The 23,179-nt window shown below is 50.0% G+C and overlaps 1 protein-coding gene across 5 annotated transcripts in view; it reads left to right on the top strand.

The window, feature by feature from the left end:
- The first annotated feature begins 577 nt into the window (after positions 1-577).
- GOLGB1 (golgin B1) overlaps positions 578-23,179 on the top strand; it is a 67,679-nt gene continuing 45,077 nt past the window's right edge. For 3 of the 5 annotated variants that reach the window (XM_058191307.1, XM_058191311.1, XM_058191310.1), the window contains exons 1-10: positions 636-895; positions 4,594-4,872; positions 7,921-8,073; positions 9,450-9,605; positions 10,833-10,973; positions 11,745-11,867; positions 12,981-13,094; positions 13,996-14,398; positions 16,311-16,396; positions 16,867-21,725. In XM_058191307.1, coding sequence (XP_058047290.1) covers positions 4,783-4,872; positions 7,921-8,073; positions 9,450-9,605; positions 10,833-10,973; positions 11,745-11,867; positions 12,981-13,094; positions 13,996-14,398; positions 16,311-16,396; positions 16,867-21,725 — 6,125 coding nt within the window. In that variant the 5' untranslated portion in view covers positions 636-895; positions 4,594-4,782. Of the gene's footprint in view, positions 896-4,593; positions 4,873-7,920; positions 8,074-9,449; positions 9,606-10,832; positions 10,974-11,744; positions 11,868-12,980; positions 13,095-13,995; positions 14,399-16,310; positions 16,397-16,866; positions 21,726-23,179 lie in introns of all 5 variants that reach the window. The other 2 variants (XM_058191309.1, XM_058191312.1) reach the window with 2 other exon arrangements.

The following is a 23,179-nucleotide window of genomic DNA, read 5'->3' on the forward strand; positions in this document are numbered from 1 at the left end:
TTCCTGTTCTCTCTGTTTCCCTCCCTCCCTCTCTCTTTTCTCCTTCCTTCTTTCCCTCTTTTATTTACTGCATTTATATGCCTACCATCTCACTCTTCAAAGGGACTCTGTTGGAAATTGTTAATTAAATACATTTAAAAATTAAAAAAAAATAACATAAAAAAAGGATTTTTAAAAGCTTTTCTGCCTTCTGCCGCTTCCTTCCTTCATTCATTGAATGCTCGAATATTAACATAAATTACCATATGCAAATCGATGCCCTCCATTGGATGGGGACGGTTTAACTTTTTTTCTGCCCCGCCCCCTCCGACTGCAATTGGTCCCTTCTTCCAAGCGGCGCGGCCGCCGATTGGTTCCGAGCGGACACGAGCGTCTCTTCCCATTGGCTACCTTTGGTTTGTTTTGGTGCGGGCAGGGCGGCGACTAAGCCGCGTTTGTTTATTGGTGGAAAAAGAGGCGTGACCCGGGCTGCCCTTCTTCTCCGCGAAACCACAGCAACCGGCCAAGCCGCGCCGAGCGATTGGACAAAGAAGCTGTCTGTCTCAACTACTACCCGTTCCTATTGGTAGAGATCGGCGAGAAAGAGGCGGGGAGTGGAAGCGAGGCAGCCGGAAGTGCCGAGAGGCCGGAGACCGGGACGCTTCCGGTGCTGATGTGGCCGGAACCCGGCGGCGCATCGGAGCGGTGAGTCTCGCCCGGGGTCGCCGCTTCTCTCCGCCTCAAATCTCCCCCTTCAAGGCTGTGGGCTCAGGAGCAGCTGCCGGGGCCGCACCGGTTGGACTCCGGCCTGCTTCGCCCTGGAAGAGCTCGGGGCGCCCTGCCGGCCTGGGGACCCAGAGGGCGCTGCAGGCCGAGAGAGACCCAACCGGTGCGGCATCGGCCTCCCGACCTGCAGGTGGGTACAAACACCCTGGAAGCCCCTCGGAGGGGCGGGAGAAGGAGGAGGAAGGGCTCGGCGGGGACCGGCTTGCGGACCTCGGGGTGCCCCCCATGAGACGTGCGCCTCCTGCTGCCCAAACAGCAGCCTTCGACCACCCCTCCCCCACCCCTTTCCAGCACGGGTGAGGTGACCTAGTTGGGTCGTGAAACGTCTGCAAGGAAAAAAACAGGCTCTCCCAGGACACCCCCCCCGGCTCGGCCCTGACCCCCGGTCTTCCTATGTATGTGTGTATTTTTGTGTGTGTGTGTGTATATATATGTATATGTATGCATGTTTTCTGAGGTTTTCGCGGGTGTTTGTATGTAGGTCTTTGGTTATTCGGGTTTTCTCCCGCGTAAAATTGGAAGTGTCTTGGCGACGTTTCGACGAAGTCTCATTCGTCATCTTCAGGCTTCAGCTTCGTGCTTCTGGGAGCAATGTGTGATTGCAGCTGTTTTTTAAGGTGTTGGACCAGGGAAGAAGTTGGAAGAAGTTGGAAACAACCAACTTCCCTTCCTAGATGTCTTAGTCTACAAGAAACCCAATGGCTCCCTAGGACACACCATCTACCAGAAGAAAACACACACAAACCGCTATCTGCACGCACTCTCACACCACCACCCAGCACAGATCAACTCCGTAGCCAAGACACTCATCTCTAGAACAAAACGCTTAGCTGACGAACAACACCTAAAAACCGAACTACACACTCTCACAAACGTACTAACATCCAATGGATTCCAGAGAAATAAGATTACCAAACTAATCCAAAAAGAACCCCCCACTAAAACCCAAGACAGAGAACAAGAAAACGGCACAGCCCTCCTCCCATATATAAAAGGCACCACAGACAGAATCAGCAAGATCCTCCACAAACATAACATCAAGACAGCATTCTGCACAAACCAAAAAATATCCACCATCCTAAGAAACCCCAAAGACAAAATTGAGTTAGAAAATCAAGGAGTATATGAAATCCCATGCACCGCCTGCCCCACCACATACATCGGACAAACCAACAGAAGAATAAGTGCACGCATTGAAGAACACAAGAACTCAGTCAAAAAAGAGGAACCAACTTCTTCCCTGGTCCAACACCTTAAAGCCACAGGACACGATATTGACTTTAAAAGACTAGAACTATCGCCAAAACTGAACACTTTAACAACAGAATAATCAGAGAAGCCATCGAGATAGAAAAACGCCCACACAGCATGAACAAACGAGATGATACCTCCCGCCTACCAGCCATTTGGAAACCCGCCCTTATTGACAAACGAGTCCCTAACACGAGGAATGACACCAGACCCACACTCACGAGGTCCACACAGGATGTCACCACCACACATCCACCCAGAAAGCAGACCCAAACCCACACTGATCAGGAAGCACGACCAAGGACCAGAAGCCAGACCGCAGCTGCAACATTAGCCATTTCAAACCCCTCCAATCCATACATACAGCAGACAGACACCCACTATGAAGATGTAGCACGACCACAAACACGAAGCCAAACAACAGCAATGCAACTCACCAGCTCAAATCCCCCTGCAACTCAGATTAATCTGAGCACAACCAAGCCCCCACCCAAACAGGACACCCCCCCAGCCAATCAGAGCACAAACCCCCCCCCATCCAATCAGAGCACAGCCAAGCTCCCACCCAATCAGTTCAAACCCCCACTAGCAGTTAAAAAGGAAGAAACAGCTGCAATCACACATTGCTCCCAGAAGCACGAAGCTGAAGCCTGAAGATGACGAATGAGACTTCGTCGAAACGTCGCCAAGACACTTCCAATTTTACGCGGGAGAAAACCCGAATAACCAAAGACCTACATATGTATGTATGTATGTATATGTGTGTGTGTGTGTATATATAGATTAGATATAGATAGATACAAAGCACTAGCCCTTAGATTTATATACCACTTTGTGGTGCTTTCCAGCCCCCTCTAAGCGGTTTACAGAGTCAGCCTCTTGCCCCCAACAATCTGGGTCCTCATTTTACCAACCTCAGAAGGATGGAAGGCTGAGTCAACCTGAAGAAAGGGAGGGAGGGAAGGAAAGAAGGATGGAAGGACAATAGCAATAGCCCTTAGATTTATATACCCTTTCACAGTTCTTTCCAGCCCCCTCTAAGCGGTTTACAGGGTCAGCCTCTCTTGCCCCCAACAATCTGGGTCCTCGTTTTACCCTCCTCGGAAGGATGGAAGGCTGAGTCAGGGAGGGAGGGAAGGAAGGATGGAAGGACAATAACAATAGCCCTCAGACTTATATACCGCTTCACAGTGCTTTTGCAGCCGTCTCTGATCAGCTTACAGAATCAGCCTATCACCCCCGACAATTTGGGTCCTCATTTTACAGACCTCGGAAGGATGGAAAGCTGAGTCAACCCTGAGCCGGTCAGGATCGAACTGCTGGTAGTGGGCAGAATCAGCCTGCAATGCTGCACTCTAACCACCGTGTCACCACGGCTCATAGATAGATAGTTGGTTGGTTGGTAGATATAGACAGACAGATACAGAGAGATGGATGATAGGTTAGATAGATAGAAAGAAAGACAGACAGAGATAGATGATAGATAATTGTAATATTATAAATAGGTGATTGTTCACTTTGCACATCTCCCTCCCCTTCCACCTCCCTCTCCTCTTCCTCCCTCTCTTTCATATATGTGTGTGTGGATAGATGGATAGATATAGATGATATATATATATATATATATATAGATAGATAGATAGATAGATAGATGAATGGATGTAGACAGACAGACAGATTACTCATCATACCTTCCTTTTCTATCAATTTATAGAAAGCATTCTGGCCCTCAAGGTAATGATCTAGCCCTAGTCCCAATTTGTGTATGAGCATATACTCAAATAAATGACACGAACATAAGTGCCCTCTTGCACATCTGTTCCTTTAGGGCCATATTTAGATTGGGACTAGGACTAGTTTATTAACTTGAGGGCCAGAATAATTTTTATCAATCGATAGAAAAGGAAGGCATGATCAGTCATCAATTTGTGACCAAACGATACTCCTGTGCCGTTTATACCTCATTTGAATGATGCGACTTGGTATAAGCAGCTAGTTTGAATCCTGGCTTTAGCACCGACTTAAAAGCTGACTCTGTTCTTTGCTTTGAAGGGGGTCCCCTCTGTGAGATTAAATGACTCAGATCTCATGAGGACTAATGCCTTGCTTGGAACTTCCTCTGCTTCCACCAGAACGTACTGTGGCGCTCCTGGATTCTGGAGGTTTAGCTGTGTTAGAACATCCGTTCCCGGTTATGGCTCTTTTATTTAGCCTTGGCAGCGTGAGTGCACAGAATGGATGGCATTTCGGGGAGTGCCTTGCGGGCGCTGTCACGAAATGGCTGCCAAGGGTTGTGCATTAATTGCATGGCTTCCCAAACTGTTGGCTACACATTGATTTGGCAGAATGTTTTTCCAGGACCTTGGTCTTTTTTCCCCCCTGGGCAATGGGCATATTTCGCCCCCAACTTTGGCTGAGTTGGGGTGGCTGTAGAAACCAAAATTGAATAAATTATCCAAACAGAGGCTGAGCTGCAGGCCTTCCCTGTTTTCTCAGGAGGTTCACTCTGGAACATAAACACAGAGCTGTGTAGTGTGTTAACTTTTACTTTGGGTTAAATTATGATTGTTGTTGCAGAAACACTAACGGCCAAAGCAGCTGAGTGCCCACCAAGGAAGAAACCAACGGGCACCTCAGCAGCCTATCGGAGACCCCGGCGGCTTGCAAGCCGTGACTCCTTTTTTCTCTGGACCTTCTGTGCTCCTTTTATGCTCCAGCCGACCGCCTCTTTTTCCCCCTGTGCCGCTGGTTGCCTGGAGGGTGAAGATGCTCAGCCGTTTGTCGGGGCTGGCCAGCACTGTCCTGCACGAACTCTCAGGGGAAGGGGAAGATGCCGGGACGGCACCGTCAGCCGCCGTAAGTCGCCTGTTCTGTGCCGGACCAGTTTGGCAAGAGAAAGTTGTCCAATCCAACCCAATCTCTTCTTAGAAGCTTCCAGTAATGGAGCAGCCACAGCTTCAATCAGAATAGAGCTGGAAGGGACCTTGGAGGTCTTCTAGTCCAACCCCCTGCTCAAGCAGGAAACCCTGTACAATTTGAGACAAGTGGCTGTCTCTTTTTAAAAACCTCCAGTGATGGAGCACCCGCAACTTCTAGTGGCAAGCTGTTCCACTGGTTAATTGTCCTCACTGTCAGGAATTTTATGCTTAAATCCAGGTTGCTTCTCCTTTTTTAGTTTCCATCCATTGTTTCTTGTCCTGCCTTCTGGTGCTTTGGAGAATAGGTTGATCCCCTCCCTCCTCTTTCTGGCAGTCTTCTGGAGGCAAGCAGTTCCACTGATTAATTGCTCCCACTTCAAAGAAGTTTCCTAGGCTGGATCTCTCCTTGCTTTGATGCAAGTCAACCTGCAATTACAGGCCTCCTTTTATTCAAAGCCAGCATTCTTAATTGTTCTTGAGTCACTTGGATGATGGAACATTGACAAATCAACTGCTATAAAATTGAGTGGCTGTGTAAACTATTTAAATTAATTAACTAAAGATAAAATGATCTTGAAGGGACGCAGTGGCTCATAGTCTAAGATGCTGAGCTTGTTGACTGAAAGGTCGGCAGTTCAGCGGTTCGAATCCCTAGCGCCGTGTAACGGGGTGAGTTCCTGCTACTTGTCCCAGCTTCTGCCAACCTAGCAGTTCGAAAGTACGTAAAAAATGCAAGTAGAAAAATAGGGACCATCTTTGGTAGGAAGGGAACAGCGTTCCGAGGGCCTCTGGTGTTGAGTCATGCCGGCCACATGATCACGGAGACGTCTTCGGACAGTGATGGCTCTTCAGCTTTGAAACGGAGATGAGCATCGCCCCCTAGAGTCGGGAGATATGTGCGAGAGAAACTTTTACCTTTTGTCGTGTCCCACTCCTCCGCTGACGGCCGGGTCAGGGAAATCCGAATCAGGCTTGCCTCTGCAGCTCTGCCCAAAGTCCTAGCAAAGTCCTCAGAGCAGGCAGGAGACCAGAAAGTGACTTCAGCAAGATAAGTTCGACTTTGCCTGACTCAGAGACTGCCAGAAAGCAGGTCCTTTATATAGGCCATGGGGTGTGGCTCCATGACTCAGCACTCATTAAGGCCTGCCCCTCCCTTCCTTCTGTTGCCTCCGCCTCTCCAATCTTCTGATGCGAGGGTCACTCCAATCAGCTGTTGGGAATAAACCCTCCTCAGGCTCACCTGCTGTGGAGGAGGGGGAGGGGTCTAGCTGCTCCGTTTGCCTGGGCATGGAGTCAGGGCTGGGGCAGGGAGATGCTCCTTCTTCTGCAGTTTGTGTGGGCATGGAGCCAGGACTGGGGCCGGGAGGCATACATTCCTCAGTGTTCGGGAGCAGGTAAGAAGGCCCCGGCTGCTCTGAGGGCGGGCAAGACACAACACCTTTACCTAAAATGATCTTGAGTCAACTGGAGCTGCTCAGAGTCACCTTACCAGTGAGATGGGCAACATATAGGAGTATAAATAAAGGGCAACATATATAAGCATGATAAATAAAGCATTGGTGCAGTGGCCTGGTGATGGAGCTCTCGCCTCGCAATCAGGAGGCTGTGACTTCAATTCTAGGTAGAGGCAGATATTTTTCTCTCTGGGCACAATGCTGAACAAAACATGGGTGACAGGAAGGGCATCCGGCCAGTAAACACTCCGCTGGCTCCATCCAGTTGCCCTGACTTCACCCCGCGAGGGATTATGGGGTCGTTAAAAGATGATGATAAATAAATAAAGCAGCAGCCAGCACCACTTAATAATCTATTCCACATTTACATTTAATTGATTTTAATTTTTAGTTTAATTTCGTCATCTTAGCCCTCCGTTTCAGAGGTTTTTTAAATCTTTGAGAGTCACTCATGTGTGGCAGAATATAGAGGTTGACCTGGGTATTGTGTCCGGCCTCCTTTTTTTTTTTTATTGAAAAAGTTTTAAAAAACAAACATTTTCCCCCCTTTTTCCCCTCCTCCCCCACTCAAAACCCCTCCCCTCCTTCACCCTTCCCCGGGTCAATCACAAGGTATTATTACACATAAACCAAACGTAGACTAAGATTTTCCCTTCTAATCCAATTAGCCTCATCCGAGTCTTTTCATTTCCTAACCTCCCCATAACATTCTAAAATAATACATCCTAATCATTCAAAGGCAGTCTGATTACTCTTAATCTGATATCTATTTTGTAAATAATCAATCCATTTTTTCCATTCAATTAAATATCTTTCCTGCGTATTGTCTTTTAAAAAAGCTGAGATTTTAGCCATCTCAATATCCATTCTTCTATTGTAGGTATTTCTTTTTTCTTCCAGTATTGTCCAATCAACAGTCTTGCTGCTGTTATTAAGTTCAGGATCAATTTAGTCTCAGTCACTGTACAATCCGTTATAATTCCCAAAAGGAAAAATTGTGGCAGGAACTTTATCTTCTTCTTCAGGACATTTTGAATAATCCACCAAATTCTTATCCAAAAGGCCTTAATTTTCTTGCAAGTCCACCAAATATGAAAATATGTAGCGTCATCACAATCACACCTCCAACATTTCGCTTGGATATCAGGATACATACGTGATAATTTCTTGGGATCTAAATGCCATCTATAAAACATCTTATAAAAATTTTCCCTTAAATTCTGTGCTTGTGTAAACTTAACATTTCTAGCCCAGATTTTCTCCCATGTTGCCAACATTGGTTCCTGAATATTCTGTGCCCATTTTATTATACAGTCCTTTATCAGATCCTTTTCCGAATCTATTTCAAGCAACACATTATACAATCTCTTTATATGCGTCCGGCCTCCTTTGTGTCTCACCCCCCCCCGGCAGCACTAAATGAAGGACGAGTCCCTTCTCGCACGTTCATGTGACACCAGCCCTCGTTTGGGGAAAGCTACGGGGTGACTTAGGGGCTTCTGCCTCCTCTTTATCTGTTTTTCTCTCCGCAGGGACCGGAGTTTGAATCCAGCCAGCAGAACGGGGAGGAGACCCCAGAAGACGTGCTGGAGCGGCTGGCCCAGATGGAGAAGCTGGTGGCGCAGCTGAAGACCCTGGTGCGGGAGAAGGACACTCAGCTCCATCAGAAGGAGGCTATGCTTCAGGTGGGTGGAAAGCGGATGCCCTCTTTCTCCTGGACAGCCGCTTCCATGGAGGTGTGTATGTGTGTGTGTGTGTGTGTGTGTGTGTGTTAAGGTGGGACTGGAACTCACATCCTCCTGGTGATTGGCCCAAAGTCACCCAATTGGCTTTCATGCCTAAGGCGGAGCTAGAATCCAACGTCTCCTGGGGATTGGCCCAAAGTCACCTGTTGGCTTTCATGCCTAAGGCGGGACTAGAACTCCCAATCTCCTGCCGATTGGCTCAAATTCACTCAGCTGGCTATATTTATGACAACGAGCGTTTACTTCTGGTTTTCAGCAACAAATACCCTATATTGAATAAATTAAACCAGTTAATGGGTTGGGAGTTTTAGCAGCCATCAGCAGTGGGCTGCGTCTGGCCCCCGATTGTGCTGCTACACTTGGACAAGGTTGCTCCACTATTTCCTGCTGCATTTTGGGGAAGGGAGGGGGGACATAGGAAAATTAGCATGGGTGGGCTTGCTGTATTTAAAAGTCAAAAAGCAATTCCCTAGAAGGAAATTAAGAAAAAAAAAACATGGGCTAGATATTTTTCAGGTGGAGTCCTTGGCAACTGTAAAATTGTTACATTTTAAATTCAGCTGCAGGTGGTCCTTGACTCAGGACCGTAATGGAGCCTGCCTAGTCTGACTGTTAGTTGTGACGATCATAGAGCAGGTCATCAAGTGACCAGACCTGATTTGATGGCCTTTTGTGTGGCACAAAATGAATGCCATGATTGTTTAAGTAGTTCCTTGGTTTGCTATGAGGTGTTCTTGCAGAAAAACGTTCTGCTTTTAGTAAAAAAAATGGTCATAAAGCCGGTTGGGTAACTTGAGTCAATCACTAGGAGACGGTGAATCCTAGTCCTACTTTAGACATGAGAGCTGGCTGGCTGACTCTGGGCCAATCACTAGGAGACGGTGAGTTCTAGTCCTGCTTTAGGCAGGAAAGCCAGCAGGGTGATTTGGGGCCAGTCCTTCCCTCTCAGCTGAACCCACCTTACGGGAGGGAAGATCAGAGGGAGGTGCGCTGGGTATGTTCTCACCTTGAGTCATTTGTAAAAGTAATAAAGGTGGGATATAAATCCATCAATAAATACACTAGAGAGGGGAAGTAACCTGGCCCCGGGGCCCTGCAGGAGTCACCCCCAAGCACACCCAAGCAATGAGCTTTTCCTTCTGGGCCGAAAGGGCTTCCCTGGATCTTTTGATCACCTGATGCAGAGGACAGCCCTCTCTCTCCAAACCCCTCTGCTCAGGTCAGGTCCTCTGGACATCCTCCTGCAAGGGTCACATCTGCCCCTCACATCCCCCCCCCGCTCTGGCGCTGTATGTAACATCGTGGTTCCCCTGCAGGAGGAGAGGCAGGCGGCTGATGCGAAACTGCTGAAGCTGAAGCTGCAGGCAAAAGTGAAGGTGGCCAACCTGAACAAGCGCATCGAGGAGCTGACGGCCCAGGGAGGGGCAGCGCCTACCGAAGGACATACGGAAGGGCCCCCGCCTCCTGTCCAGGTGAGCCCACTCCCCTCCGCAGGGTCCAAGTCACCATCTCCAAGCCGGGCGGCCAGAACATCCCATGTGGGACAAAGGAGTGTCTTTCCTGCAGATCAGATGTCTCTGCTAATGTCTTTCCTGGCTGAGAGGGTCCCGTTCAGCCATGTGGCCCCTTCTTGTCCAGAAACCCTCTGCCCACTTCCACTGGCAAACTTATCCCTTCCAATAAACACATGGATTCAGGAGCGCTTTGCCTAAAACCACACCTAGAATCCTGCATCCAGTTTTGGTCACCACGCTCTAAAAAAGACGTTGAGACTCTAGAAAAAGTGTAGAGAAGAGCAACCAGGATGATGAGGGGACTTGAGGCTAAAACATACGAAGAAAGAACGGTTGCAGGAACTGGGCCTGGCTAGTCTAGTGAAGAGGAGGACCAGTCTTCCAATATTTGAGGGGCTGCCATAGAGAGGAGGGGGTCAAGCTATTTCCCAAAGCACCTGAAGGCCAGACAAGGAATAATGGATGGAAACTGACCAAGGAGAGAAGCAACCTGGAATTAAGGAGAAATTTTCTGACAGTGAGGACAATCAACCCATGGAACCGAAGCTGCCTTCGGAAGTTGTGGGAGCTTCATCCCTGGAGGCTTTGAAGAAGAGCCTGGGCTGCCATCTGTCAAAAACGGTGGAGGGTCTCCTGCTTGGGCAGGGAGGGGTTGGACCAGATGACCTATAACTGTGATGGCGAACCTATGGTACGCGTGCCACAGGTGACACGCGAAGCCATATCTGTGGGCACGCGAGTGTTGCCCTAGCTCAGCTCCAGCTGATTTTCGGACCTTCTGGGCCCACCAGAAGTCAGGAAATGGGCTGTTTCCGGCCTCCGGAAGGCCTCTGGGGGTGTGTGGGAAAGGCTGTTTTCGCCCTCCCCAGGCTCCAAAGGCTTTCTAGGAAAACAGGCCTACTGGGCCCACTGTGCCATCCCGTGCCAAAAGCGGGGGGAATGCGGAGGTGTGTGTGTGTGAGCATGTGCGGGGTGGGTGGGGCGCAGGGGTGCATTGAATTGGTGTGGGCACGCACACGCATTACCTCCCTGTGTTCTTCCTGCTTTTGGCATGTGATAGCAAAAAGGTTAGCCTGTAAGGTCCCTTCCAACTCCGTTGATCTGTTAAAAAAGTGACAACTTTTGAAAAGTCCAGGGCAGCCTAAATCTTCTCCCAAAACGCCTGCCTCTCTTCTGTGCCATCAGGGTGACCATGGCCGAAGCAACAGGACGGTGGACGAGACGGGCGTACTCAGGAGGCAGCTTCAGGAGCAGGAAGAAACGGTGACGGAACTCCGAGGGCAGCTGGAGGAAGCGACGGGAAAACTCGGAGATGCCCAGGCCCAGGTGGGGAATCCACGATCTCCATCTGGGCTTTTTGGGTTTTTTTTCTGACCTCTTGGGAACTTCTCAGGCTCATATTGGCAAGGGACCTTAAAACCAACAACTGTGCATTAAAGATTTCTCGGTGTTTTCTCCTATGAAATTCCTATAACTTGTCCAGCAATGCTTTGGTGTTTCCGTGCACAGTTTGAAATTGTGGTCCAAAGTTACTTGCTAAAGCGTGTTGCCAGTTTTGTTCTCGTGGTTAAGGCGCCAGGCTAGAAAGCAGAAAAATGTGAATTCTAGTCCTGCCTTAGGCATGAAAGCCGTCTGGGTGACTTTCGGCCAATCACCAGGAGACGGTGAGTTCTAGTCCCGTCTTAGGCGTGAAAGCCACCTGGGTGCCTTTAGGTCAATCACCCTCTCTCCCTCTCTCTGTCAACCCACCTCACAGGGTTGTTGTTGGGACAACAGAAGAAGGAGGAAGGTGCATTGGACATCTTCCCCGCCTTACCTGTAGAAAGAATAAAGGTGGGATGCGAATATAATAATGCATAGAAGAAGAGCCGCAGCCTCTCACGAGGCACCTGGCGAATGAGAGAGAACCTGCATGGGAGAGTTTCGCCTCCAGGTGCCCCTGGGACATTTGAACCAAAGGCATTTTCTCAACTTCCAGGCTGCAGATGGAAGGGGATTATTTTAGCATTCTCTCTTTTCTGCTTGGAGGCTCCAGCGACTCAGTCCTAAGGCTTCCCCCATTTTAATCCTCATGTTATTTCATTCTTCTCTCGGCAGATCAGCTCCCTTCAAAGGGAAGTGCTGGAGAAAGAGTCACTCCGCGAAGAACAGGCTCTCCAGCATCAGGCAGAAATCCACCAGGTGGAGGCCTGGTCGGCCCGCGAAGCAGAAATGCAGCAGGTGGGTTGGCTTTGGGAAAGTAGGGACCACTCGGAGTTACAACGGCACTGAAAAAAGTGACTTACGACGGTGTTTCACACTTACGACCGTTGCAGCATCCCCAGGGGGTTGAAAATTCAGAGGCTTGGCAACCGACTCAAAGTTATGACGGTTGCAATGTCCCCGGAGCTCATGTGATCCCCGTTTGCAACATTCTGACGAGCAAAGTCCAAGGGTGGGGGGAAGGAAGCCAGTATTACTAACCAAAACAGCTGCAGCTTTGAACGGTTACTAAATGAACTGTCGTAAGTCAGGGGCTACTTTGACTTCTAAGCATTTTGTTTGGCGACGGTTTGAAATTTCAGTGGCCCCGAAAAGGGGAGTTATGAGTAATCCTCGCACTTACGACCATGACATGGTCACATGATCAAAATCTGGGTGCTTAGCAAAGAATCAAAATTCAAACGCTCAGCAACCGGCTCCTATTTATGACGGTCGCAGCGTCCTCGGGTGTGTGTGTGTGTGTGACGCGTGATCCCTTTTTGCAACCGTCTGACAGAGTCCACAGGAAAGGCACATTCGCTTAATGATCGAGTTATCAGCTGCAACGATTCACGTAACCACTGTGGCAAGAAAGATTGTAAAACGGGGCAACACTTGTCAAGAGTTTCTTGCAGAAATTAAATCCAGAAAGCACACACAGGCAGATTGATGCAGCAGGATTCATTAACTTCTTTATATACACAATAATACATGAAGTAAATTTACAATGCCGACAGCAGATTCACAGGCAGAGGAGAGATTGCTTTCAGTTCCAGCAGCAGACTAGTTTCAGTTTCTCTGCACAGACTCAGAAGCTGCAGACTAAGACGCGCCCTGGCTCCCGTTTGTCTCAGCTCCCGATTGGCTGACTTAGTTGCTATGCCTATTCATTGGCTGACCTTGTTACCATGTCTCTGCCAGTTTCTGAATAATCTCACTTAACCACAGAAATTTTGGGCTCAGTTGTGGTCATAAGTTGAGTACTCCTTATATCTGGCCAGAGACAAAGCCGGCAGTGAGAAATTTGTATTTTGGTCTTGTGGCTTTTGAACCCGGGCCTTTTGGGGTCTCTCTATCTCTCTCCCCCCACAGAATCTGAGGCAGCTGCAGCGAAAGGTGGAGGAACAGGAGGAGGCTTTGCTGGGCCGGACACAAGTGATCGAATTGCTGCAGCAGGAACTGAACAGCTCTCAGGAAGAAAAGCAGGTATCGCCCCTGGGTATCCCAGCATGAATCGCCTTTTATTGCAATTTTATTGCATGCTAAAGCTGCCCCGGAGTCGCTCTTGGTTTGCAAAAAAATGCACACATCCGGGGTCAAAATTTGCTCCTGACTTTTAAATAAAGCAAATCAAGTTTTTAACATTAACATGCGGTCAGGGAAAAAACAAACAAACAACCATTTAAGACTTTGTTTTTAAAAAACGGAAACCTCAGGTGGACTTTTTGCTGAAAGAACACAAGACGGAACTGGTGATTTAAGGATTTAAGGATCAGAAAGGGTGAGACAGGAAAGAGGTGGCAATTCCTTGATGCAAGGAAGAGCCAACGTTCTATCTTTTCTTCCTTTTTTTTTTTTAAAAAAAAAATCCCCTTCCTGATTTTTATATTAGTATTCTTTTCATTAAAATAATAATAATAATAATGTGTCGTAAAATATCTTTTTAAGAAAACTCTTTACATTAGAGCAGGGGTGTCCAAAATTGTCAACTTTAAGACTTGTGGACTTCAACTCCCAGCAAAGCTGGCTGAGACATTCTGGGAGTTGAAGTCCACAAGTCTTAAAGTTACCAAGTTTGGACACTCCTGTATTAGAGGCCCAGTTTTCTGGATTTGATATTTCCTCCCTGGGCCGTTTTGGTTGCATTCTGGCCATGTCAGGATGTGCAATAAACCACCATCCAGCCAGCAATCTGGCTTTTGCAACTTCTATGCACGTACCCCCAGATACCCCACCTGGGCTCCTGAGAACAAGAGTGGGAAATGACTGATTCCCTCCCCCCCCCCCAAAAAAAAATTGCTGTCCATTTTCCGTTGTCTTCTCCTCAATGAAGATGGTGTCCTTTGTCTCTGGGTGAGCTCCATGCTTCTGTCTTTCTCTTCCCTAGAAACTCCTGGAGAAGTTGCGAAAAACAGAGTCAGAGCTGGACACCTCTAGAAGCACTCTGACTTCTGCCCAGGAAGAATCCCGAAACCTGGTCAAGAGGCTGGAGCTGGAGCTGGCCGAGCAGAAGACGGCTTTCCAGCGGAGCCAGGAGGAGGTCCAAGAGCTGAGCCAAGAGCTGGCCCGGGCGGCAGCGGCCCAGGCTAAGCGAGAGCAGGAGAGGCAGGCCGAGGAGGCCAGGCACGCCCTGGAGGTGGCCGAGAAGAACCAGGAGATGGTCGAGCTCCAGAAAGCAGAGCAGGACCTCCATGCCAGTTACGAGGCTGTCCAAGAGGAGAACGCCCGGCTGCGGCAGAAAGCGGATGTGCCACCGGAGAGCCCGCCTGACGACGCTTCTGCCATGCAAGGTCAGGGAAAAAAACCTCCTGTAAGGAAGCAGAGTTCCCCTCCTGAAGGAATGACAGTAACAGAAGAGAATATTTGTAGATCAGGATTGAAATGAGGGGTCCTTTGTGGTCTCTGAGCTTGGTGGTTTTCTTGCAGACGTTTTATAATAAGTTTTTTAACTGCATTTTAAATTTGTATATTGTACCGTCTGTTTTCTTCTTGCCTGTACACCGCCCTGAGTCCTTCGGGAGAAGGGCGGTATAGAAATCAAATAAATAAATAAATAAATAAATAAATAAATAAATAATCCAACTAGGGAACATCATCAGTGCTAGAAGGAAGGTTTGGTCTCTGTTTACATACTAGTGGCAGGGTTCTTCATGGTTCCTTGATCAGGCTACTGTTTACTGTTGGATTGTTTGTCTGAGTTGGCGATTCCTAATTGCGGTTATTGTTTACTGCTGGATTCAAGGAGTTTACCAATTCAGACAAATAAGCTAACAATAAACAACAGTCTAATCAAGGAACCAAGGGCAGTCCCAGGAACACTTGACAGGGCAAGCTAAGAGTATATAAAACAGAGAGCAAATCCAGTAATGAAAGTAGGTCTGTTTCCAGGGATCCTCATTCTATTCCCAAGATACCTGGACAGATTCTCCAACAGCTGCTGCTTTTATCTGGAAAGGCTGTTAGCACACTCATCCCTACATTTTGATTGTAAAATATCATTCAATCGGAATAGAGCTAGCAGGGACCTTGGAGGTCTTCTAGTCCAACCCCCTTCTCAAGCAGGAACCCTATAATGGCTGTCCAGTCTCTTCTTGAAAACCTCCAGTGATGAAGCACCCACAGCTTCTGGAGGCAAGGAGTTCCACTGGTTAATTGTCCTCATTGTTAGGATCTTTCTCCTTAATTCCAGGTTGCTTCTCTCCTTGCTTAGTTTTCATCCATTGCTTCTTGTCCTGCCTTCAGGTGCTTTGGAGAATAGGGTGACCCCCTCCTCTTCGTGGCAGCCCCTCAAATACTGGAATAGTGCTATCATGTCCCGCCCAGTCCTTTTTTTTCTAGCCTGGCCAAACCCATTTCCTGCAACCGTTCTTCATAGGTTTTAGTCTCCGGGCCTTTGATCCTCTTAGTTGCTCTTCTCTGCACTTTTTCCAAAGTCTCAACATCTTTTTTGTAATATGATGACCAAAACTGGATGCAAGTATTCCAGGTGTGGCCTTACTAAGGCTTTATAAAGCGGTTCTAATACTTCATGTGTTTTTTATTCTCTGCCTCTGTTTATACAACCAAGGATTATATTATCTTTTTTGGCTGCTGCTGCACACAGCTGGCTCATGTTTAAGGGATCGTCCACTGGAACTCCAAGGTCCCTCTCATAGTTTTTGTGCCAGGTTTCACCTAATCTGTACTTGTGCCTTTGGGGGTTTTTTTTCCCCTGCCCAGGTGTAAATCCTTGCTTTTCTCCACATTAAATTTCATGTTGTTGGATAGGGCCCATTGTTCAAAATCTGTCAAGATCTTTTTGGATCCTGAGCTTGTCTTCTGGGATGTTGGCTGTTCTTGCCAGCTTAGTGTCATCTGCAAATTTGTTCCCTTTCTATCCCCTCCTCTAAGTCAGGTCCTCTGTTGCTATGTGTTACGATGCTACTATGCACATACTACTATGCTCGGACACCATGTCAATATCGCCTGCTCAGGAACAGCCCAGCATGTCGGTTGTGCCCATGGCAGCCTCCAGGATTTTAAGTCCTTTCAGTTTTTGCCAAATGAAAATAGCTTCGCAGTCTGGCTGCCCCTGAACCAGGAGCAGATTTAAGATTTAAGGAGTGGGCTTCACTTGGTGGCCGTTTTCTGCTTATCTCGGTGTGTGTGTGGCTTTGATTCCATTTTTTGGGGGGAAAGCTCACATTGTGTTTTCTGCCCCAGGCGAGACCCCCGAAAGACCCCTGGAGCTCGGCTTGTCTCAGCCAGAAGTGGAAACAGCTGCTGTCCCGTCTCCTCCCCTGAACCAGGTAATCCTCTCTGAAAATACCTTGGCAGAAGAGGTGGGAAGGGCAGGTTTCCTGGGAAGTGACCACAGGGAAAGCACGTAGTAAAATAAAGGAAAGTAAGGTAAGGTCTATGGAGATTCTCAGTCATCCATCAGGTCCTGGTTGTCCCGAAGGTGCTTTTTTTCAAGAGGCAACTGGACTTTCTGGTTTTCCTTTGAAGAGGTTTCGCTTTTCACCCAAGAAGCTTCTTCAGCTCTGACTGGATGGAATCCTTCCCTTCCCCACCATCCAGTCAGAGCTGAAGAAGCTTCTTGGGTGAGAAGTGAAACCTTTTCAAAATAAAACCAGAAAGTCCAGTTGCCTCTTGGAAAAAAAAAAGCAACCCTTTGGGATAAGGTAAGGTAACATAAATAAAATATGAAATAAAATATGAAACAAAATGAAATATCTGCTTCTTGTAGAGGAATGACTCCTTCATTTCCTTCTTTCAGTCCAGCGCAGGCCGGACCCTGGAGGAGCCCCTGCCGGCCCAACCGGACGGACAGCCTGATCTGCAGGAATCGTTTGCTGAGGGGAAGCAGCGCGATCTGTCCATCCTGCTTCTGGAGCTACAGGAGGCCCAGGAAGAGATCGCTTTCCTCAAGGGGCAGCTTCCCCTCTCCAGCAGCCTGGAGGCCGAAGCAGGATGTCCCCAGGGGAGCGACGGCGAGAGAGAGGGAGAAGGGGCCGTGGCCATCCAGAGTGACTCGAGCAGCAGCTCCCTGGTCACTGTAGACATCCAGGACTCTCCTTCTGTCCTGGGGCTGCTTTTGGGACCAGAGGAGAATGAAACAACTCAGGGACCATCTCCAGACTCTGAGCTGCAGTTGCAGAAGATAGCCAGATTGGAGCTGGAAGTCGCTGAACTGCAAAGAAAGCAGCAGGAAGCCGTGGAAACCCACCAGAGAATCTTGGAGAAGAAAAGCACAGAAATTGCCCAGCTTCAAGAACAAGTGGAGGGCACAGCCAGGGCTGCGGAGACCCTGGACGCAGAGCAGGACCAGCTCTTGTCCCGCCTGAAGGAACTCTGCTTCCTCGCAGAGCTGAAAGCTCAGCCAGAAAGCAGCCCTGCTCATCCAGAGCTGCAGCCGCAGCTTCCCAACTACGAAACTGGAATCTCTCACCTGGGTTTGTTGAAGGAACAGATTCAGAGCCTGAGGAACGAGGCCCAATCCAAGGACGTGAAAATCGTCGCTCTGCAGAATGACCTGGATGAAGCCCAGCGTCAAATCTCGGAGCAAGAGATGGTGGGGAGGAACCTTCTCAGCCAGCTCCAGAAGGAGCAGCAGAACGCCCAAGCCCTGGCTGTACAGGTCCAGGAGGTTTCCATGGAGGCCGAAGAGCAATCCCAGGCCCTGGCCTTGAAGGAGCTGGAAGCCACCAAGCTGGCGGCGCTCCTCTCGGAAAACTCCCTGGAGGTGGAGAGGCTCCAGCAGGAAGTGTTGGAGCGAGAACGGAGGATGGCCGAAGTCAGCGTGGGCATGTCCGACCGGATGGTGCAACTCAACGAGGAGAAGTTCGTGCTGGGGAAAGAGCTGAAGAGCGCGATGGAGCAGCTGAGCGTCTTGCAGCAAGGGAAGGAGACCAGAGAGCAGGCGGTGGAGACGGAGGACAGCCGGCCGCTGACGGAGGAGTTGCCCACTGGTGAAGTAGCAGAAGTTCTAAGGAAGGAGAACGAACTCATGAGGAAGAAGCTGCAGGCTGCTCTTCTCAGCAGGAAGGAGCTGCTCGGCAGGGTTCGCCAGCTGGAGCAGGAAGGAAAAGGAGGGGAAGAGCTTCCAGCTGAGAGCCAGGAGCGGGTGGCTCAGGAGAACGAAGGAGTTGGGCATCCCTCTGAGAGCCATAGCGGCCAAGGACATCCCGTAAGGCGGGGCAGGGCTGCCTCCCTGAACCAGCTGCCCTCTGCAAAGGAAGCCACGTCGCAGGTCACCCCTGAGGAAGAAGAATGCACATGGCCACGGACCGTGATTGCAGAGTTACAGCAAAGCCTACAGGAGAAGGACCTTCAGATCAACGCCCTGCAGGCTGAGCTCAAAGACTGCAAGTTGTCCCCCGAGAAACGGAGTCCGGCGGATCAGAATTTGGAGGGGTCCAGCTCAGAAGACTCTGGGGCGGGAGGGTCAAGCAGCAACGCTGACTTTGGCCCGGAAGGAGGAAATAAGACCTTCCAAGAAGAGTTCTCGGCGCTGGTCCAGGAGAAAGAAGAGCTCCAGAAGAAGCTGCAGGAAGCTTTGGTCTCGCGGAAGGAGACCATCAAGAAAGCCAAGGAGAAGGAACGTCATTATCGCGAGCTGCTAAAGCAGCAGAAGGATGACTACAAGTTGCTACAAGAGCAGTTTGAGCAGGAAAGCAGGGAGAAGGAGAATCTGCAGGACCAGCTCCAGACGTTCTCCAAGGCCCTGGAGAGCTCCCCTCCTCAGAAATCTGCTGGAGATGTTTCTTCTGAAGGTCCAGCATTAGGGCTTGTACAGGAGTTTGGCCAGGAGGTCATTGAAGGACGCGCTTCCTTGGCAACCGAAGACTCAGTTGTGGGCCAGCTGAAGGCCGACTTTGAGAAGCTTCAGGCGGAGAAGAGAGAACTGGAAGCCCACCTCACGCGTCTGGAAGGTGAACTGGACGTCAAGTCTGAGAAGGCTCAACTCCTCCAGGAAAAGGTTGAGCAACTTCTTGCCGAAGTGGAGATGGCCAAAGCTGCCTGCAGTCAGGCAGAAGCCAGCATGGAAAGCCTGAAGCTGGAGTTGCAGGAGAGCCAGGAAGAAATCGCCAGGCAGGAGAAGCTGAGATGCCACCAAGAGGAGAAAGAACTCCACAGCAGAGAAGAAATCCAAGGCCTTCACTCCCAGTTAGCAGATAAAAACGAGTCCCTGGGTGGCCTCCAAGCAGAGTTGCAAGAGAAGGAGAACAGGATCCAAGCTTTGCAGGGACAGTTGGACCAAGCCCAGCAGCTGCAGGCCGAGCTGCAGGTGAAATCGGCAGAGACCCAATCCATAGCCCAGCTCCAGAGAAAGCTGCAGGCAGCCCTCATCTCCAGGAAGGAAGCCCTGAAAGAGAGCAAGAGGCTGAAGGACGAGTTGTCCGGCACCAAGGCCGCTCTGGAAAGCACCGCTCTCCATCTCCAAGAGGTAGAGCTTCAGGCGTCTGAGCTGAACAAGGAGAAGGGGGTCCTGTTGGAGAGACTGGCGACCCTCAAGGAGGAACGGGACAAACTCATTTCCGCGGTGGACAACGCCTTGGTGGAAAACCAGAACGTGACTGGTTCCTGCGAGAGTCTGAAGTTGGCGCTGGAAGGGGTGACTCGGGAGAAGACAAGACTGGAGGAGGAAATGGACTCGCTGAAGGAGAGTCAGGCCCAGGAGCTCTCTGAGTGGCGGAGGAAACACGAGGAGCTGCAGAAGGAGTACGAGACGCTCCTGCAGTCGTATGAGAACATCAGTGATGAGGCCGAGCGGATCCAGCGGGTGATGGAGAGCGTCCGGCAGGAGAAGCAGGACCTCTTCCTCAGACTAAAAGAGGTGGAAGCCGAGAAGAAGGAAGGGGAAGATCGCCTGCAGGGAGCCGAACAGGAGATGGAAGGCATGAGGGAGAAGATGAGGAAGTTTGCCAAGTCCAAGCAACAGAAGATCATGGAACTGGAGGAAGAGAACGAGCAGCTGAGATTGGAAATCCATCCCGGGGATGGTAGACAGGGTGGGACCAGTTCTGCTCTTCGAGAAGAGCTGGAGACCTCCAAGAAGCATTGCCAGGCTCTTTCTGACGAGATGAAAGCGCTGGTCGCCGAAAAGGACCTCTTGAAGCAGGAAATCCAAGACTTGAGGCAGACTATGCAAAACAAGGAAGATCAGAGCGGCACCCAAGAGGAGATGGTGGCCAGAAGCAAGGTAGCCAGTTCCACCATGATGTCATCTTCAGAGGAGGTGGCTGAGGAAGGAGGAGATCCAGACACGGGTTCTGAAGTTCTCACCACCGTCACTCCAAGCCTTCAGGACAAGAAGGAAGAGCTTAGCACAGCTGGCTCCTTGTGTGATGAAAGAGTTGGGGATAGTCAACAAGTAGCAGAGCTCCAGGAACAAATAGCGGCACTAGAAGATAAGAGGAAGATGGCGGTAGAGGAAATGAATAAGACCCATGGGGATTTGGAGGTCCTGAAGGAAGAGAAGAGCCACCTGGAGGACTTACTGGCTGTGAAAGGCCAGGAATTGGAAGCTCTCCAAGAAAAGGTCATCAAGATGGAGGAAGCTTGTGGGCAAACCAAGGAACAGCTGGCTGAGGCACTGACGTTGAAAGAAGCTTTGGAAACCGAGAAGGATGACCTTGAAGAGAGGCTGATGAACCAGTTGGCCGAGTTGAACGGGAGCATTGGGAACTACCAGCAGGACATGGCCAACCTGGAGAGCAAGAACCAGCAGCTCTTCAGTGAGGTGGAAGATCTTCAGGGGGCCCTGAGCCGCCTGGAAGACGAGAAGCGGCATCTGTTGAGGGAGAAGCTTGATGTGGAAGCCGAGAAGAAAGAGAACGTGGAAAAAGTCAAGAGCGCCTGGAAGGAAGACAACGGCCGGGCTCAGACTAGAGAACTTCAGGAATTGTTGAAAGAGAAACAGCAAGAAGTGAGGCAGCTGCAGAGAGATTGCATTAAAAGCCAGGAGAAGATCAGTGGCTTGGAGAGAACTATCAAGGCCCTGGAGTTCGTCCAGAGTGAGTCCAAGAAAGAGCTGGAGACCGCCAAGAAGGGCATGGTGGAGGCAGAGGAGAAGACCAAGAAAGTCCAGGCTGAGTTGGCTTCCTGCAGGGTCTTGCTGGACGATACTCAGAGCGAAGCTGCCCGAGTCGTGGCGGAGAGCCTGAAGGTGAAAGAGGAGCTTCAGGCCACCCAGGCTAAGGTCAGAAGTCAGCTGAGTCAAAAAGAGAAGGAGCTGGAGAGACACATGGAACAGGAGAAGGCCAAGCACCTGAAGGAGATCAGAAACATGGACGAGAGGTTGGAGGCCTTGCGGAAAAAGCAGGTGTTTGCGGAGGAGTCGGCACGAGACCTCCAGGTGTCCCTGCGCCAAAAGGACCAAGAAGCCAAACAGCTTCAGGGCAGCCTGAACCACACCTTAGCTCAGCTGGCAGCCTTCACCAGAAGCATGTCCTCCCTGCAGGACGACAGGGACCGGGTGATAGACGAGTCCAGGCAGTGGGAGAAGAAGTTCAGTGAGGCCATTGAGAAGAAGGAGCAGGAACTCTCTGCCCGAGAAGAGGCCTGCGCTGCCTTGCAAGACCAGGCCAAGAAGATGGCTCTCCAGGTGGAAGACCTCCAAGGCCTCGTGGCCAGGTAAGACAGGGGTTGAGCCCTTCCAGGGTTCCTCTGGGGCTCTTGAACTTTTTCATAACCAGTAGAAAGAGAACTAGAGCAGGGGTCTCCAACCTTGGTCCCTTTAAGACTTGTGGACTTCGACTCCCAGAGTTCCTCAGCCAGTTTTGCTTTGCTGGCTGAGGAATTCTGGGAATTCTGAGGAATTTGCTGGCTGAGGAACTCTGGGAGTTGAAGTCCACAAGTCTTAAAGAGACCAAGGTTGGAGACCCCTGAACTAGAGTACGTGAGCCAAGGGGAAGGATGCAGATCTCCTTACCCCCAATTTCTTCTGTGCTCATTTTCGTGTGGGAGATAAGCGTCACAGAGATTGGATTTGAGTCTGTCCTCTTGCAAAGCTACTAGAATCTGTGGAAGTAGGTTTTGTGCTGGGCCTTTCCTGTACCACAGCTCACCATGATGTTATTTTGCCCACCTGATGCCGTTGTCGTGTCCCCCTCCCCCTCCGATGGCCGGGTCTGGGAAGTCTGTGTCAAGTGTGGCCACGAAGCCTCTGCAGCTTTGCCAAATTCCTGTCAGAGTTCTCAGGGCAGGAATCCAAGGTGTGACTTCAGCAACCCAGATGAGACTTTGCTTGATTCAAATTGCTTGACTCAAGCTGGTCTTTTATATAGGCCATGGGGTGTGGCTCCATGACTCAGCACTTATCCAGGCCTGCCCCTCCCTTCCTTTTGCTGACGTCGCCTCTCCATTCTCCGGAAGCGGGGATCCGTCCACTGTGACTTTCCGTCCTCCTGATCTGCTGCCGGCAATTCTAGCACGTGGCTGGCTTCGTGCTCACACGCTGTAGAAGGGAGGTTTGTTTGCTCATTCCTGACATTCTGTCCGGGCATGCCAGGGCTGGGGGCTGGAGGCATGCCAGGCCATTCCTCTTCATTTTCAGACTCTGACTCAGATAGCAGGAGATGGGAGGGGCCCGGCTGTGGAGAGGAGGGTGGGCGAGGCACAACAGTCGTCTTCGATGCTGAAGCCACCGGGTGGCTCAGGTTGTGGGTCAAGGCTTGGAGATGTAGAGAAGCCCTTTGCAGAGAAGGGGTGTCCAGTTTCTCCTTGGGCTAACTTACTCTGGAGAGATAAGAATTGAGGAGTAGATAGAGTGTTTGGGGTCCTTGGTGCCTCTACAAGCTTCTAGCACTGGTGGTGTTATGTTGGGTCATGAAATGTCTGCAAGAAAACCACAAAGCTTCAGAGAACACCAAGGACCCCATAATCCTCTTCCTCCTCTCCGCAAACGCCACTTCCTTCTAACACTGACGATGTTCTCTAGTTTGATCATGAGATGCCTGCAAGAAAATAACCAAGCTCAGAGAGCACCAGGTAAAGGTAAAGGTTCCCCTTGCACATACGTGCTAGTCGTTGCCGACTCTAGGGGGTGGCAAACCGTTTCAAAGCTGAAGAGCCAGCGCTGTCCAAAG

The sequence above is a fragment of the Ahaetulla prasina genome, chromosome 7, assembly GCF_028640845.1.
Source record: "Ahaetulla prasina isolate Xishuangbanna chromosome 7, ASM2864084v1, whole genome shotgun sequence".
Lineage (NCBI taxonomy): Eukaryota > Metazoa > Chordata > Lepidosauria > Squamata > Colubridae > Ahaetulla > Ahaetulla prasina.